Source organism: Triturus cristatus, chromosome 3_1 (assembly GCF_964204655.1).
Source record: "Triturus cristatus chromosome 3_1, aTriCri1.1, whole genome shotgun sequence".
Lineage (NCBI taxonomy): Eukaryota > Metazoa > Chordata > Amphibia > Caudata > Salamandridae > Triturus > Triturus cristatus.
In genome coordinates this window covers 344,475,003-344,490,708 of record NC_140583.1, presented here as the reverse complement: position 1 = coordinate 344,490,708, position 15,706 = coordinate 344,475,003, and the positions used below count along the sequence as shown (strand labels likewise).

Here is a 15,706-nt window from a genome sequence, read left to right as displayed (position 1 = left end):
CAATGTGAAACGGGTGGAATGCACCGTATTTATGAAACAAGGTGCATTCCTGTTCTTTACCCCTGCGCTGATTAATTTGTTGCCTAGTTCCAACCTAAGCACCCTTGCACCAGGGTGCCTCCATTGCAGGCAGGATTGTTTTTGAGCAGGGAGGGGCACCTTCCTGCACAAAAACCATTGGGAGAGATGTATTCCTCTTGCTATGTGTGCTGCAGAGATTGTATGATAGAGGCACGCATGGCTTAATCACATGTGCCTCTACAACGCAGCTCGAACCCCAAATACGTCCTAAAGACACATTCCTTTACCATGCATGCCTTTATCACACAATTTCATGGTAAAGCCATGAATGGTAAAGGGGTATGTGTGGCTAAAGTCGCCACTTCTCTGAACCCCTCCCCCGCCCTACAAACTCCCTACCTGCCCCCCTGTCCTGAGGCCCAAAACCTTCCTCCGATCCCCTCCTACTCACCGCGCTGTCCCTAAAACTACACCAACCCCTTCCACTGCCCTCAGGCCTAAAACCTTAACCCCTAATTTAAAAACCTATGCCGACCTCCCATAGCCCTAAAAACTACCCCGCCCACCCCTAAGCCCTAAAAACGACTCCGCTAGCCCCTAAGCCCTAAAAACAACCTCAACTACCCATTCCCCTGCCCTGAGGCCTAAAACTCTGCTCCTTTAAATACACTACCCAACCCCCTCACACCCCACGCTGTCCCTATAACTACCCCGAACCCCCCATTGCCCTTAGGCCTAACACCCTAACCCCTAACTAAAACAAGCATTTGCAATGCAATAGGTCTCGCATTTACGTGAGTTTGAGCTATTGACATTGTAAATGACAATGCCTTTTATTTTTGTTTCTGTTTTTAAAACATAAATAAAAGGCATTGTTATTTACAATGCCAATAGCTCAAACTCGCGTAAATGCGAGACCTATTGCATTGCAAATGCTTGTTTTTAATAGTGCCCAGTCCACCGTGAATAAAGTGGTTTGGGTTGAACTGGTCACTTTTTTAAATCACATTTCGCTCTACTCACACTTGGATTATACAAAATACTTGCTCCGCTGTAACCAGGCGTTGTAGCACACCAGGGAGGCATTTGGCCTCTCTGGTGGGGACCCAATGATGAAGCATGTCACCAACTAGGTTGGTGAGTGAGGGTTCTTTTTACTTACAAGAGTGATTCTTTTTCTTCTTTTTTTCTTTTTCTTCTTTGTCTGCACTCTTTTGTTGTTTACTTACTGTTGACATGACCACCATGTTAGGTGAGGGGATTTCCATGTGGTTCAGCAGCTAAGCCTTTGAAAAAGAAGTGCACAGCAGGCATCCCTTCACAAGTGCTGCTCCCTCTCACAAACTGTCTAACCGTGCTGGCAGTGGCAATATCAGTAGCAGGTAAGAGATGGGGCAGCATTTTGTGGTAGACCGCTTTGCCCAGTCCCTCTTGACACTGCGAGCATGAGCGGGGTCTTCTTAGACGTGAAGCCTCAAGCGGACTGCTATATGCCCTGCCAGGAAGGCCAACAAAGAAAATGCACATATCTCTGAAATGCCATTGCTGCTCATGATATTTCAAAACAACCAGTGTGTAAAAGGGCTAATCCAATAGCAACCAAATGTTTAAGGCAGCCTGACCCAAAGCTCTTTTCTTTGTAGTGGCGTTGACAAGAAATCTGGGGGACAACTAAAGATGTCTCTAGCCATCCTAAAAATGTACATGTTTACAGGTGCCAGTAGTCCATTTAAAACTTCATATTGGGAAGGCAAATGCTTTTGTTTTGTTTCCTTATGAGCTATTCGGAGTGAAGCCATAATAAAAGAAATATGAGCATCTTCACTACTTAATTTTAAAAAGATTATTATGGTGTCATTGTTTGGCAAATTATAGCATGATCTGCATCAGCTAAGTCGGTCACAACATTGCGCAAGAGTAATTTTCTTTCCCAGTTGAAAATCAGTTACTGGAACTGCTTAGATTTGAGATGTTACATATACCCCCTCCAGACCTCCAAGGACTTTAAAGTAATTAGATATGTCTGGCTGATGTCAGAGCTCTTTCTGCATTTGTGGCTGAAGATTTCCTAAAGGTAACCCTTTACAACTATGTTTAATAAAAACATCCAGACTAACCACAATTTCCTGTAAACTTGCATCCTTGTCTTTTCTCTTGGCTTCTGTTCAAGGAATGTTTAAATTCAGACAAGAGGATTCCCCGAGGACGGACATAAATCAATCAAGAGCTTTTAATTGATTCTTTGCATGAACTGCAGACTAGAATATACCTTAGACATAGATATGGATTTTTTAAATTGGTTACATTATTTCAATTACAAACCTTTTCTAGGAAGAAGAAAGGCGCACAGCATCAGTCGTGGCAAGAAAAGAGGAAGAGAAGAAGCGCGAAAGTCATAAGTTGGCATTAATGAAGGTATTTATTACATTTTCTTGTTGTGCACTTTGAATTAATTGAACGTTGTTACCTAATTCTAATGGCTTTGACATTGTTCAAAAGGAATGGAAAACTACTTCTGTTTCCCATTGCTTTTAAAATAGCCTGACAAGAACTCCCTGTGAGACTTCATACCAGTGTTTTTTAAGTTAGCAATGTTCGGAAATTATTGTCCAAAGTTTCTGAACGGACTGAAAGAAAAAATGTATTAAAAGGAACCCAAGTACTTGTAAAAGTCATATATTGTCTGTTTACTGATCCTTTTGCAGCAACACCATTTATCATTGCTTACTCAAAGTCTTCCAAACTATAGCGATGAGATAGAACTGATGGCCCGTTAGTACTCATCTAAATCACAGCATACAACAATGCCACTCACACTATCTAAGGAGTTCTTCACACTTTTACTTAGGAAATAGTGTTTTACCCCATTACTGAATACAGAGCCCGACAAGCCGCCACTTTTTTAATGGTTTTCAGTCCACCTACTAGGCAGTCCACCCGCTAAATTTAGATGCTGGCGGTTCGACAGCCGAAAGACCGCTTGTGTGCCGCTGACTCCGCCAGGTATGTTCACCTGCGTCAATGGCACAATAGGCAAAATTAGCTGTCGCAGGGAGGACAGGAAGTTTTGTCCACTGGCCCAATCACGATGTGCCTCCCGCTGACGTGACTGTGGCGGTAAAACCTCCAAACCTGAGTTGGTGGTTTGGAAGGGAGAGAAATATTGAAAAATTGTCACATTAAAAATATATGCATTGCACATCATTGGGGTAAGTGCAATGTAACAGGATGTAGAAGTTGCTCTAAACATGGTGCAACCTTTACCTTATTAATTACCAGTAGAATCAATGTCAGTCCCAAATTTGAGTCATTCAACATATCCATCCATGTAACTTTTCCCCTGGTCTAGTGCAAATCCTGTATTGTATCCTAATTCAATAGTCACGTTATTTTTTTTTAAGGTGTAATGCATATGTGTTGATTCTGTAATCAAGGTGAACTAAACATATATGTAGTAACGCTTCAAAAAATATTTTCAAACATCTATTTGTTGGTGCAATTGTACATTATCATGATGAATGGGTGCACCTAAATACAAATGACATCACATATATCTTAACCAGTGTATGCACTTAACAAAGTAAACCTAAAAATAAATGTTGTTTTTCCTGCCATAGTGGTAAATAAAATTATAGACTTCACATTTTAGTCAGAAACGTTGCTGGGAATCAAACAATTGCAAAGAAAAATTAATGTTGCGACAAACTTGGTGAAATCAAAACCGTGGTTTATTAAACAAATGAGATACTTCTCTCAAAAAATTATTATAATTTTGACAATAGAGTCTCTGTTGAAATACACTGTTGCGCTGTAGCACAAGTAAATACATAGGCCTTGATACATTTCTAATCCACTTCAGTACAGAGCTAACACATTTGACTTCTACATATCTCTAGGTATTTGAACTTTGTTTTACCATTGGTAAATTGTTTAACAAAATATGCTGGCTTTTACTTTAGCCAAACATTGGTACAACATCACAGTAAATATTACATACATTGATTCAAATACAACTTCTGCATCAAATATTCAAATGTAATTCACAATATGCAACATAGTACACCTTGATTCATTCCTACATGTGCATAATGAGTCATGATTTAGGCCTAATTTGTAGTTTTCCTGATGGGATACTCCAACATATATGTGATGGAACATTCCAACTGCAAAAGTTCCTTTAACCCCTTCGCCGCGGCGGGAATTCCGCCGCAGCGCTGGGGGGGGTTTGGGGGCACTGCGGTGGCGCCGTGCTCATGATGGAACCACTCCGTCATGAGTCACGGTTGAGCTGTGCTCATGACGGAGTGGTTCCGTCATGACTCCGCCCACGGCGCTAACCGCCCGCACAGGCGGGGAATTAGCGCTGCGTGGGCGGAGCGGCCGCCAACGGCCGCAGCATGACGGAACCACTCCGTCATGAGCACAAGGCACCCGTGGCTCATGACGGAGTGGTTCCGTCATGAGCAGGGAAGGGGTTAAGTATTCCATTTTTGTTCATCGTTGATTTATCATCTGAGCATAAAAATGGATATTGAACAATGGTTTTGGGTATGTGTTACTCTGTCACCGGCATGTACACATTCCTGTCTGTGTTACTACAAAAAATGTTGTCTGTCACAATTATTTGTCCAAAACCAAACTGGCTTACATACACGTTTGTAAAGGAGTAAGACAGCATGCAAATCTGTCACTTCTTACAAGTATGTAACAACATTTTGGATTACCAACACATTTGTGTTATGTTTTGATTCTAAAATATAGCCATTCATTCTGATGTGACTAGTGATTTTGGCTCACTAATGGTAACTAATATTTTTATAGAATTCAAACTTACCAATGTGACGTTTGAAACATGTACTGTATTATAATTGCATATTATGCTATTTCATATAAATCAATCAATCAATCAATCAATATACTTATAAAGCGCACTACTCACCCATTAGGGTCTCGAGGCGCTGGGGAGCGGGGATGCTACTGGTCGAAAAGCCATGTTTTGAGGAGTTTCCTGAAAGTTAGGAGGTCCTGGATCGGGCGTAGCTGGAGTGGTAGAGAGTTCCAGGTTTTGGCGGCGAGGTGTGAGAAGGATCTTCCTCCGGCGGTGGTGCGGCGGATGCGGGGGATGGTGGCGAGAGCATGGTTGGCGGAGCGGAGATGGCGTGTGGGAGCGTGGAAGGAAAGTCTGTTGTTGAGGTAGGCTGGACCGGTGTTCGAGAGAGCCTTGTGTGCATGGGTCAGGAGCTTGAAGGTGATCCTCTTCGGTACGGGTAGCCAGTGTAGGTCTCTGAGGTGGGGGAGATGTGGTTGCGGCGTGGGACGTCAAGTATGAGGCGGGCGGATGCGTTCTGGATAAGTTGTAGCTTGGTTTGTAGCTTGGCCGTTGTTCCTGCATATAGGGCGGTGACGTAATCCAATCTGCTGCTGATCAGGGCGTGGGAGACGGTTTTCTTGGTCTCGACGGGGATCCACTTGAAGATCTTGCGGAGCATGCGGAGAATGTTGTAGCAGGAGGAGGAGATTGCGTTGACCTGCTGAGTCATGCTGAGAATGGAGTCCAAGATGAAGCCCAGGTTGCGAGCGTGGGTGGTGGGTGAGGGTGCGGTGCCTAGGAAGTTGGGCCACCAGGAGTCATTCCATGTGAAGGACTTTTGTGACCATCGCTCCCATATACAGCCCATCTGTCTAACCAAGTGACGGTACATTTCCAGAATTCGTGCCCCACACATGAGCTCCGGGAGGCCTCGGGCCACCCAGTCCCCCCAGCAGTCTCTACTCCCAATTATCCCCTTTGTCAAACCAGTGGACCGCATGTTGAAGGTGGGCATCCATATAATAGTATAACATTACTCGAGATTAGGGAGTTCAGTGCCCCCTCTTTCCCAAGTATGCTGCAGCATGCGCTATCTGATTCTCTTTCTGTTGGTGGACCACAATAGTTCCACAATAGTTCCACGAGTATACTGTGCAGCTCCCAAAAGTACTGGTGGGGGATCTCATATAACGCGCTTTGTGAGTTATATAGGCAACGAGGCAGTACGAACATCTTGACCAGGGCCGTCTTTCCCATCAGTGATAGAGTGAGATCTTTCCAGAATTTAACTGACTCACATAGTCCAGTGAGCACCCTTTCTATGTTCAAATCCAAGAATCTTGACTTCTTTGCAGCTGTCTTAATACCTAAGTAGCACACCCCATCAGAACACCATTGCAACGCCATCTGTGGGTCTGTGCCCGCCACTGTCCCAAGTGGAATGAGTTGCAATTTCTGGGCGTTCACTAAAAAGCCCGTAGATCGACTCAAATTCCGATAGTGCCAATTGCAGAACCGGCAATGCCTTAACCGGTTCCCGCAAGTACACCAGGGCGCCATCTGCATAGAGTGAAATCCCCCAGTGCGCGAGTCTACATCGCAGCAGTGCTGCCAGCGGTTCAATTGCTATCACAAATAACGGTAACAGGGGTCAACCCTGTCTCGTTCCGTGGCACAACGGAAAAGACTCCGACACAACGCCATCAGTGCGAACCCTGGTGGTTGGGACAGTGTACAATAGCTTAAGCCATGTGATACATTTAGGCCCAAAGCCCATTTTCTCCAAGACCTGCAAAATACAACCCCATAAAACCGAACTAAAGACCTGTTCTATATCAAGGAACACTAGCGCGCATGGACCGTCTCGCAGTTCATAAATTAAACATAATGCTCCTCTTAGGGATGAACCTGCATTGATCATCGTGTGTGAGTGCGGGCAAGTAGGGAAGTATTTAGGACGCCTGTAGGCTGCTCAATATTGTGATATTAACATTTAACATTGAGAGAGGCCTGTAACACTTCACTTCTTCTATGACCTTACCCGGTTTGGGCACCATTACCACAGGTGCCTCGCGCATAGTGTCTGGGAGGCACCCCAATCTGTATGCCTCCTCATACACCTCCAGTAATATGTAGGCAACCAGATTGGCGTATTGGTGATAAAATTCAGCAGGGAGGCCGTCTCCCCCAGTGTTTTTGCCGGCTTTTGGTTCTTCAGTGAGGCAAGAATCACTTACCTATCAAGGTTCGCCTCAAGGGTGTCCCTATCCTCTGGTCTCAGGCTGGGTAGATCCAACCCTGTTAAAAAATCCACCCTATTATGGTCCGTCCCGTCGTCCCTTTAGCATCATGTGAACATTGCAATTAGTTTATAGCCGCTTGTGATGTTACTAATGTGCCCCTTGGGTCTCGCAATGTCAAGATGGGTTCTTGGTTATCTTATTTCCGTACTAGTCTCACGACTAGCGCCCCAGTTTTATCCCCTTCAACATGGAGTCTCTGTCTGTGTGCCATGTAAGTGTATTTTTCCATTCTACATAGTCATCAAGGACCAGGCCCCGCAATCGGCGCCATTCGTCCAGTCGTAGGGGTTGCGTCGGGAGAGTCTGTTCAACTTCTAATAGTTTCCCGGTTCAGATCACGCGTCAAATGTTGACGCGCCCGGGGCCGGGCCGTACATCATATTCGTACACACTCCCGTGAGCTGCCTCTTAGTTCCTCCGGATTTCTCAGGCTACTCTCTGCGGGGTTCCGTCATCCGGTCGGGCCAGGTGTAGCCTCTCCAGCAGGCCCGGTCCTGCATCACTCGCTGCAGTACTCACAAGGCGTGGCCATGGCCGGTTTTGGGGCTCACTGCACTCTCACTGGCGGAACTCTCCTAAAACGCGAGCACCATCTTGACAAGCCTTGCTCATTGTTTCCGAGTTGTATGGTCTGTTATATCTCACCTTGATGACAGCAGTACCATGTTTGTGTGCTTCCTCATATACCCTCTACTTTCTTCTAAGGAGCTGTTGCATCCTCCTACGTACCACGTAGAGATTGCCATGGAAATGTAAGTACCATTCACCCATCTTCAGGTCTCTTCTCTCACACCGTCATGAGACATGCATTAAGATCAAAATTCGGTGTCCTATTTGTAAGGCACTTGTGCTAGGGCAAGCTTCCATCTGACAGCTGAGCATGCAGTTGTGGATTGCTGGTGGCCCATACCAGACTTAATGCAGACGTATTGGCACGGATTGACGTTACACATGCAATAAAGTTGTGGATGTCCTGTCCACCATTTTTAGAATGCATTGAAATTTGTGTGCTCTAAATCCACTACATCAGGCCCTTACTATAGCATATATCCCCTTGGTTCTGATTTGATTATTCTGCAGCGCCGCACGGGCCATGGACATTCCGGTATGTTAAAATGTGCCTTATTGTGTTCTACATGCTGCTAAACCTTTTTTTGTTTTGTCCTTGATTGCTTGTGGATATTCGCATACTTGATTTAACCTATAAATAGGGTATTGTCAACAATCTTGATAGTCACTGTTTCTATGGTGCCTCTTATTATTAGTATAAATAAGAGTTTGTTCTTTTGAGTCCGAGGTCCTGATGTACAAAGTTTGTGGTTGGAATATCTACGATTTTCAAAATCACAGGGTTTACAACGACAAAATATATCTGTGCAATAAACATTTTACGGGGTGTAAAAACCTTTCAGACTTGTAAAAAAATGTTTTTGTGTCCCATTACGAATCGCAAAGACTAGAGGAGGGGGTTTAAAGGACCAGCCCTTTCCTGTTTGAGTCTAACTGGAATGTGTCCATGCTGTACGACTGCCGTGGTGTCCAGGGGCACAGGCTGCGTTAAGGAAACGTTCCTATTGAAGGACTACGAAGGCGTTGAGGGGGCGGGGGGAGGGCTGCTGTCCATTGCAGGCACCCTTCTCTATGTTGCAGCATGCCCCTGCCTCATTAGTATTCGTGATACAGGAGACGTAGAAGCCTCCTGCGAATATCGATAGCTCAGTGCGACTGATCTGTAGATGAATCACATTGGAAAAAAGTATTTGGCCGGTGGCAACTAGTCAGTCTAAAATGTGGCACACCATTTGCGACCTGCCCCATGATGTATCCTGCCATTGGTGTTTTGGTGGCATGTAGGGCCCCTCGCATAGTTTCTTTTTTGATGAGACTAAATGGGGGCCTATGTGTTTATCTTGACAGGTATTGGGAGGTGGTGACTTGCTAAACATAAGCTTATATATTTCCTTACTAAGGAATTCAGCAAAGTATTTGCCTTTATTTTCAGAGAGCTCATTATTTGAGACTGAAGTACATTGGTTGTATACCACTTCTAAGAGCATTCTGGGACTGTTCCATGGCATTTTAATTTGGGCTTTGATGAAATCTCCCTTGGCGTTTTGCAGATTTCTTTGTTGTAATTGCTCCTATGTAGAGTCTGTGCACGTACTAGTGTGGAGGTGGGGTTTTTCTCCATATGTCTTCAGTAGTGAGCAGTGGGCATCGCCCAAAATGCAATCTGCCCAGGTACTAATGCACGGACGCATAGTCTTTTATATCGTTGCTGTTGGTTAAGCGAAATGCTGCGGACCTTGTTTTTATAACCTATTAGCTGAGCAGTACAGCGTTTGTGAGAGCACCATGTAATTCTGCATCTGCATCATAATATTGTGGTTCCTCATAATGAGGATTATTTGTATATTCATCACCGTGGGATCCAGGACTCCCTTAAACACTCGTGTCTGTACTTTTGCTCATATTTTAATATTCACCGCTCCTGGGCTGTCACGTTTAGTACCCTTTTCCTCGCCCTCAGAAAAGAAGCATTGCTGTCTGTTCACAGGTTCTCGTGTGTGTCTGTATACACGACAAGTGTTTGCACTGCATCCTGTAGCTGATGCTTAGCCACTGTCATCTTTTTACAGGAAAAGAAGCGGATAGCCATTTGCAACGCTGCTCGGCTGTGGGAGAGACAGCAGAACAGAGCTGCTCAGGCCGCTGAATTAAATCATGAGAGCAGAGACAGTGACGTCACTTCCCATAAACCTTCACAGATTAATGGGAGTCCTGAGGAAAACAGGTCAGTACTCGGAGACATGCTGACTTGATTTACTTGGTGTTACTTGTTGGACCTACAGTTCCTTACCACTGCTGATGTTTTTACAGGTTTAACATATATACATCCTGTTAAGCAAATGCACTTGTACACGATTGTAAATATGTCAGTTAATTGGATATTATCAGTACCAACAACACACTGCTGTATTCACGGCTAACTCCACTTTCAATCCACCCACATATTGATCTTCCCGGACTACACAAGATCTACCCAGAAACAATGCAAATCCTTCGATGCCGTCAAGCAGAAAGTGGCCGATGTCTCTCCAGCGTGTGCTGTTATTCCCAGCATGGCTGACGGTCTTCGATGGGTCTCGCTTCCAATTTTTCAATACCCCGGAGGAGGCATGGAAGTGGGTGACAGAGCAGCAAATCCTTAGATGCGAAGAACCCCAGTTCATGCCACTAAGGTGGGCTGAGGCCTGCCAGTCCTAGCCACTACTTGTTCCCAGAGCCGTCATCGCCCTAAAGCTACAGACTAGGAAGGCGTAAACGCTCCCCTGAGTCCTCGGACAATGAGCCTGGATGTTCCCAAACTGCTGACGAGCTGCTTCTTGATCCCCCCCATGCCAGACGTAGCTTCAGAGTCCATCTAGGCAGATACTTCTGACTACGGGGATTCACTTGGGGGTCCACTGTAAAACTTTAATGCTGTCTGTTTCCATTTAATGGCCTTGAGCCAGGCCGTATTCTGACTACTGACAAGTAAGTCCTGCCTAGAAGGAGGTCCACTACAATACAAAACAATATAATTATGTTTTACTTACCTTGTTGAAAGAATTTGGGCGACAGATGCTTCTGGGGTTAAAGTCTGGGGGGGGAGGTAGTTGCTGCGGGGGGGGGTGTTTCTGGGTTTTTGTTCTAAATGTTTCGTTTATTTTTGTTAGATTGCTCCCATAAATGTCCTGCACTTTCTGCTGCAGCCTCGTGGCGGCCTCAGTTGCCATCTTCTGACCTCCCACGCTTACCTCATGGCTGAATTTAGTCTTCTTTCATGGAATGTCAGTGGCCTCCTAGAACGTATTAAACGTACAGCGGTCCTCAAATTCCTTAGGTGCTTCCAACCAGGCGTCTCGCCGTTGCAGGAAACTCATCTCCTGCCCCTTTCTGCGCAGGTTTGGTTATGACTATGCTTACTACTCAGATTTTGGCTGGGGTTCCAGAGGAATAGCAATAGTAAACATTTCCCTTTGGTGATCACCAAAGTCATCCATGACTCACAGGATTAATACACTGGGGTGGTCGAGACACTGGAGGGAAAACCCTACAATATTCTTAGCATTTATACCCCCCCCCCCCCCTTTCTGCACCAGCAGATCTTCAGGGAACTTATAGAAGTGATTGCTGGACTTCCATATGGGGTACTACTCATCAGGGGGGATGCATCTGGGCCTCCTTCATGCAGCTGCCGAGCCCTATCCAAGACCTTTGTGTCTTGGATGCACTCCTTGGGATTATGCAACATTTGTTGGGTGTGGCATCCTCGAGAACTGGCATACGCTCACACTTCTGCCTCTACGAAAACCCTATCACTAATTGACCACATACTTCTCCTGGCCACAGATTTACCTTTCACCTCAGCTACTAGTGTGCTGCCCTGAGGAATCTCGGACTACTCCCCTTATTGCGTGGACTTGGGTTTCCACTTTAGCATAGAAGACCCATGTGGCGTTTTAAGGCCTGGTTCCTCACAGATTACCTCTTTATTGACCGCCTGTTGGAGGAACTGCAGTCCTATTTTGAAATTAATAACAGGACAGTCCAGAAGGCGAGTACCCTATGGGTGGCAAGCAAGGGCACACTCTCGGGGGCTGCCAACACATACCTTAAACACGCAGACAGTGTCAGACACAGCCGTATTACTCCGCCTGGGGATTACGGTGGCAACCAATGTGACTCAGTCCCTGAGCTGACGATAACAAATAGAACAAACTTCTTTGCTTCAGCGTGCCTTTCATGAAACCTGTCAATGCTAGCGGGCATCCATTCAACGTATTTATGAATACAGCAATAAGAGTACTGCACTTCTATATAGAGTAACTACCAGAGACACTGGTTCCCGGTGGAGTTCCTCAATTAATGATCCAACTAGATCCTAAATTAACGCCGTGCAGATTACTATGAATGGCATTATGCCCAGCAGCCAAGACCTGCTTGTGAGATCGCCCAACCTTTATTACCTCATGTTCTTGTTCCCCATCTCACTCAAGTCCTATGTGAGACACTGGACTGTCCTACTACTGAGGATGAGGACCTTGCTGCAATTCATGACCTGTAACCCAGGAAGACCCCATACCTGGATGGTTTTTCCCTTAAATGCTACTCAAAGCTTTGTGATATTGTCGCCCCACATCTACTTGGACTTTATAATGGGGCGGGGGACAATAGTACGTTCCCGCCAGATCTGGACCTAGCCAACACAATGGTTATTCCAAGAAAACGACCCAGCTGTACCTCATATCATCTTAGCTCCCTAATCAATACTGATGTCAAGATCTCTGCCAAGATCTTGACGAACAGACTGCAACCAGTACTTAACACTCTGATCCACCTGGATCAATGTGGCTTTATGCCCAGCCATAGCATGAGACATTGCATTTGTCGTGTCCAGACAGCCCTGGCTAATCTCCATGACATTGGGTGAGTGGTAGCTCTGTTGTTCATGAACTTCGAAAAAGCCTTTGATGCTGTAGACTGATTCGATGCTGCAGTGCATGAGTTTTGGTGTCATGTTTCATATATTTGTTGGCCTCATTTACTTGAGGCCCTCGGCGCAGGTTCCCACCAACGATGTGCTATCCTGTGAGTTTCCAGTTGCCCTATTTCCCTCTCCTCTTCTCTACGACTATAGAACCCCGGCCGTTAACATTCGTGATGCTCAGCTGCGAGGATGGAGATGAAGTGAAACGTTGGAGGACAGAATCGCTCTATATGCAGACAATGTCCTTTTTTCACTTACCCTCCGGCATCAGGCCCAAGGGTACTAGAAATCCTGCGACTCTTTGAGAATGCCTAGGAGCTGTGGGTGAACTGGGGTAAATCACTCTTAACTCCTCTGTGAGGTGAAAATGCATAGTATAATCGGCAGTCCGGTATACCGATCCGTTGTCTCTGCTTCAAGTACTTTGGGGTTCATATAGCAGCAATGCCGGAACTCATGTGAAGTCTTAATCTTGCCCCCTATTCTCCAGGCGAGTAAAGCCAACCTCACTACTTAGTCCACCCTTCCCCTTAATATTCTGGACCGGGTGCACTTATTAAAATGATGATACTCCCATGCCTCCTATGCACCATGCAATATTTTCCACCCCTTTGATTGTGCCTAGACTTCGGCCCTTCCTTTTAGAGGGGTCAACCCCCACCTATCGCCCTTGCTAAATGGGTGTGGCGGGCAGCCAACAGATTCCTTGGCTGGTACCTGAAATTGACCCAGCAGACCTGCCGCTTGAGGGGGCTCTGGTAGGAACACATGGCACGACTGGAGGGATTTCGACACTGGAACCTGATTGGAGTCATGGTACTGGGGGTCATGTGGCATGGTTCTCACATGCACTGCTTTACGGATCTACAGAATGACCTCAAACTTTCCCATACCCAGTTTCATAAATACTTCCAGCTGAGACACACGCTTGGACATTATAAGACACATTTAACTGAACTGCCTAAATTTAGTCCCCTGGAGGTTAGGTTCTTGAGGGATAACTTTGGTCGATGTGGATTTCCCAGCTTTATCACTTCCTGATTTTAATGCCCAAGATGAGGGTTGGAGACCTAGGGAAAGCGAAGTGGCAGGAGGCATGCATGGCCCTCTGGGAACATGTAATTTCAAAACAGCTCAAGTTAGTTCAACTACACTATCTGCACTTCACCTAAATGCCATCCCAAAGACTCTGGCATGCAGGCCTTCTCCCCAAACCTAACTGCACCCGATGTCCCTCCCCTGGAACAGATTTTTGTTCTTATGATGCAGTAGTGTCCTGTAATCACCCGATATTGGAGTCAGAAGGGTTGAGCCTTCTCTAGAATCTTGGATGAATTTGGGAGTATGAGGCGTGATAGAATACTGGTTTGTCTGGCAACGGCTGTGGCCAAAAGAGACATAGCGAGATATTAGAAGCGGCCACAACCACCCAGCCTGGCACTGTGGAGATCTGGCATGGGCAGGTGTACCAAACAGGAAGAGCCAATTTGTATTGCTAGATGCTGCAGTCCTTGAAAATTCCACAAGATTTGGAGTAAATGGTTGGGGTATTATTGTTTGTCTTCTATGCCAGAGATTGTGCCCGTAGTTGCTCCGGTTCCTTTGTAATTGCTGGAGATTCGAGGCAGGTGGGATAGTGGGGCTTTGATTATTTTCTTTTGTTGTTGTATCTTATCTTCATAATCAATAAAAATTTGTGTATAAAAAAACATTAATATATAACATAAGGGGTCGCTGTTTGGAAGAGACCCTATGTACCCGCCCCTTTCAGAGAGCAATTCATTATGATTTACTAAACCTTTTAGCGATTCGGTTCCGTTACAAAATCGCTAAATGAGTTTAGTACATATGTACAAGCCATTTAGCGGTCGCAAACCCTGTGATTTAGCGATTCGTACATTTGGCCCTATATCACTTAAAATGTACACATATAAGCCATAAAAATGCCTGGCTTTACAAATATAAATCTTCTAAACTCTCAGCAGAGGATCTACCACACCACAGAAGGAAAAGCAAAACCAAACATAAAGCAGTTACTTGCATTTGTCCTCAGGGACGGTCCAGCATGATAATGCCCTGAGTGTGAGGGAGAGTAGGAGCAGGGAAACTCACCGGTATATTTGTACAGCCATGCTAAGATTGTGAGGGTAGAAACTGAGCATCCTTAGGTAAGGCTTACCATCTATCAGCCTCAGTCAGCGGAATGCATTGTGAGTCTGATTTGGGGATAATGTTCATTCTTTGTTTACAGTCCACGCACATGCTAATGCTAGGTCTAAGGCGTATTTCTTTTGGTGGCTAGTTCATTTAAGAAATTAATGTCTTCCTGGGGTTCTGAGCTTTGATTTCAAATGTCTGTCGGGTCGTGGACACCAGGAGAGTCTTCTATTGACTCAGAGAATGATGCTTGATAGCCCAGGAATATAAGCACCTTGTAATAGGATATTGTGATGGTGGGTCTAGTAGGTAATGCAGCCACAACATGTAGCCTTATGGCTAGAGAGATCGATCTCGAAGCAGGGGAACCGGGTTGGAGTCTCAGCAACGACGCTCAGCATCTTGTGATTCTGGGCAAATCACTTAATCTCCCCGTGCCTAACAAAAAAAAGTGTCCATCTGTAACGAAACTAGTGCTCATGTGAAGTGCTCTCAGGTCTAGTTCGCGCTATATAAAACTCTTCAAAAAAAAAAAAAAAAAGAATGACGCTGTTATCCCCACCACTGCACCCATCAGGTGTAATGCCCTGAGCTTTCCACTTAACTATACAGAACTCATGTTGTCTGTTGTCATTTTCTGTCTTCGAGGCGCTATTTTGTTTGAAAAGTAGACCCATAATTGATGTCCTCTTAAATTGAACTTTGGCCCTGTCCAATTGGAATTGGCTGATCTTGCACTGAGATGGTATGGGAAACAACCTTGACATCGCGGTCATTAGACCGCGATGCCATTACAACACGGTCGTTAGAACGACCGTGTTGTTACCACACAATGCAAATACTGCGCAAGTCTTTACATCGACTTGCAGTCGATGCGCGCAA

The 15,706-nt window shown here is 45.3% G+C and overlaps 1 protein-coding gene across 1 annotated transcript in view; it reads left to right on the top strand.

Annotated features, from left to right (window-relative positions):
• The window catches only part of LRRC49 (leucine rich repeat containing 49), an 862,677-nt gene that overhangs the window by 654,391 nt on the left and 192,580 nt on the right, over nucleotides 1-15,706 (top strand). Inside the window, exons 11-12 of the mRNA XM_085644059.1 lie at nucleotides 2,353-2,436; nucleotides 9,774-9,928. Of these exons, the coding sequence (XP_085500185.1) occupies nucleotides 2,353-2,436; nucleotides 9,774-9,928 (239 nt within the window). The remainder of the gene's footprint in view (nucleotides 1-2,352; nucleotides 2,437-9,773; nucleotides 9,929-15,706) is intronic.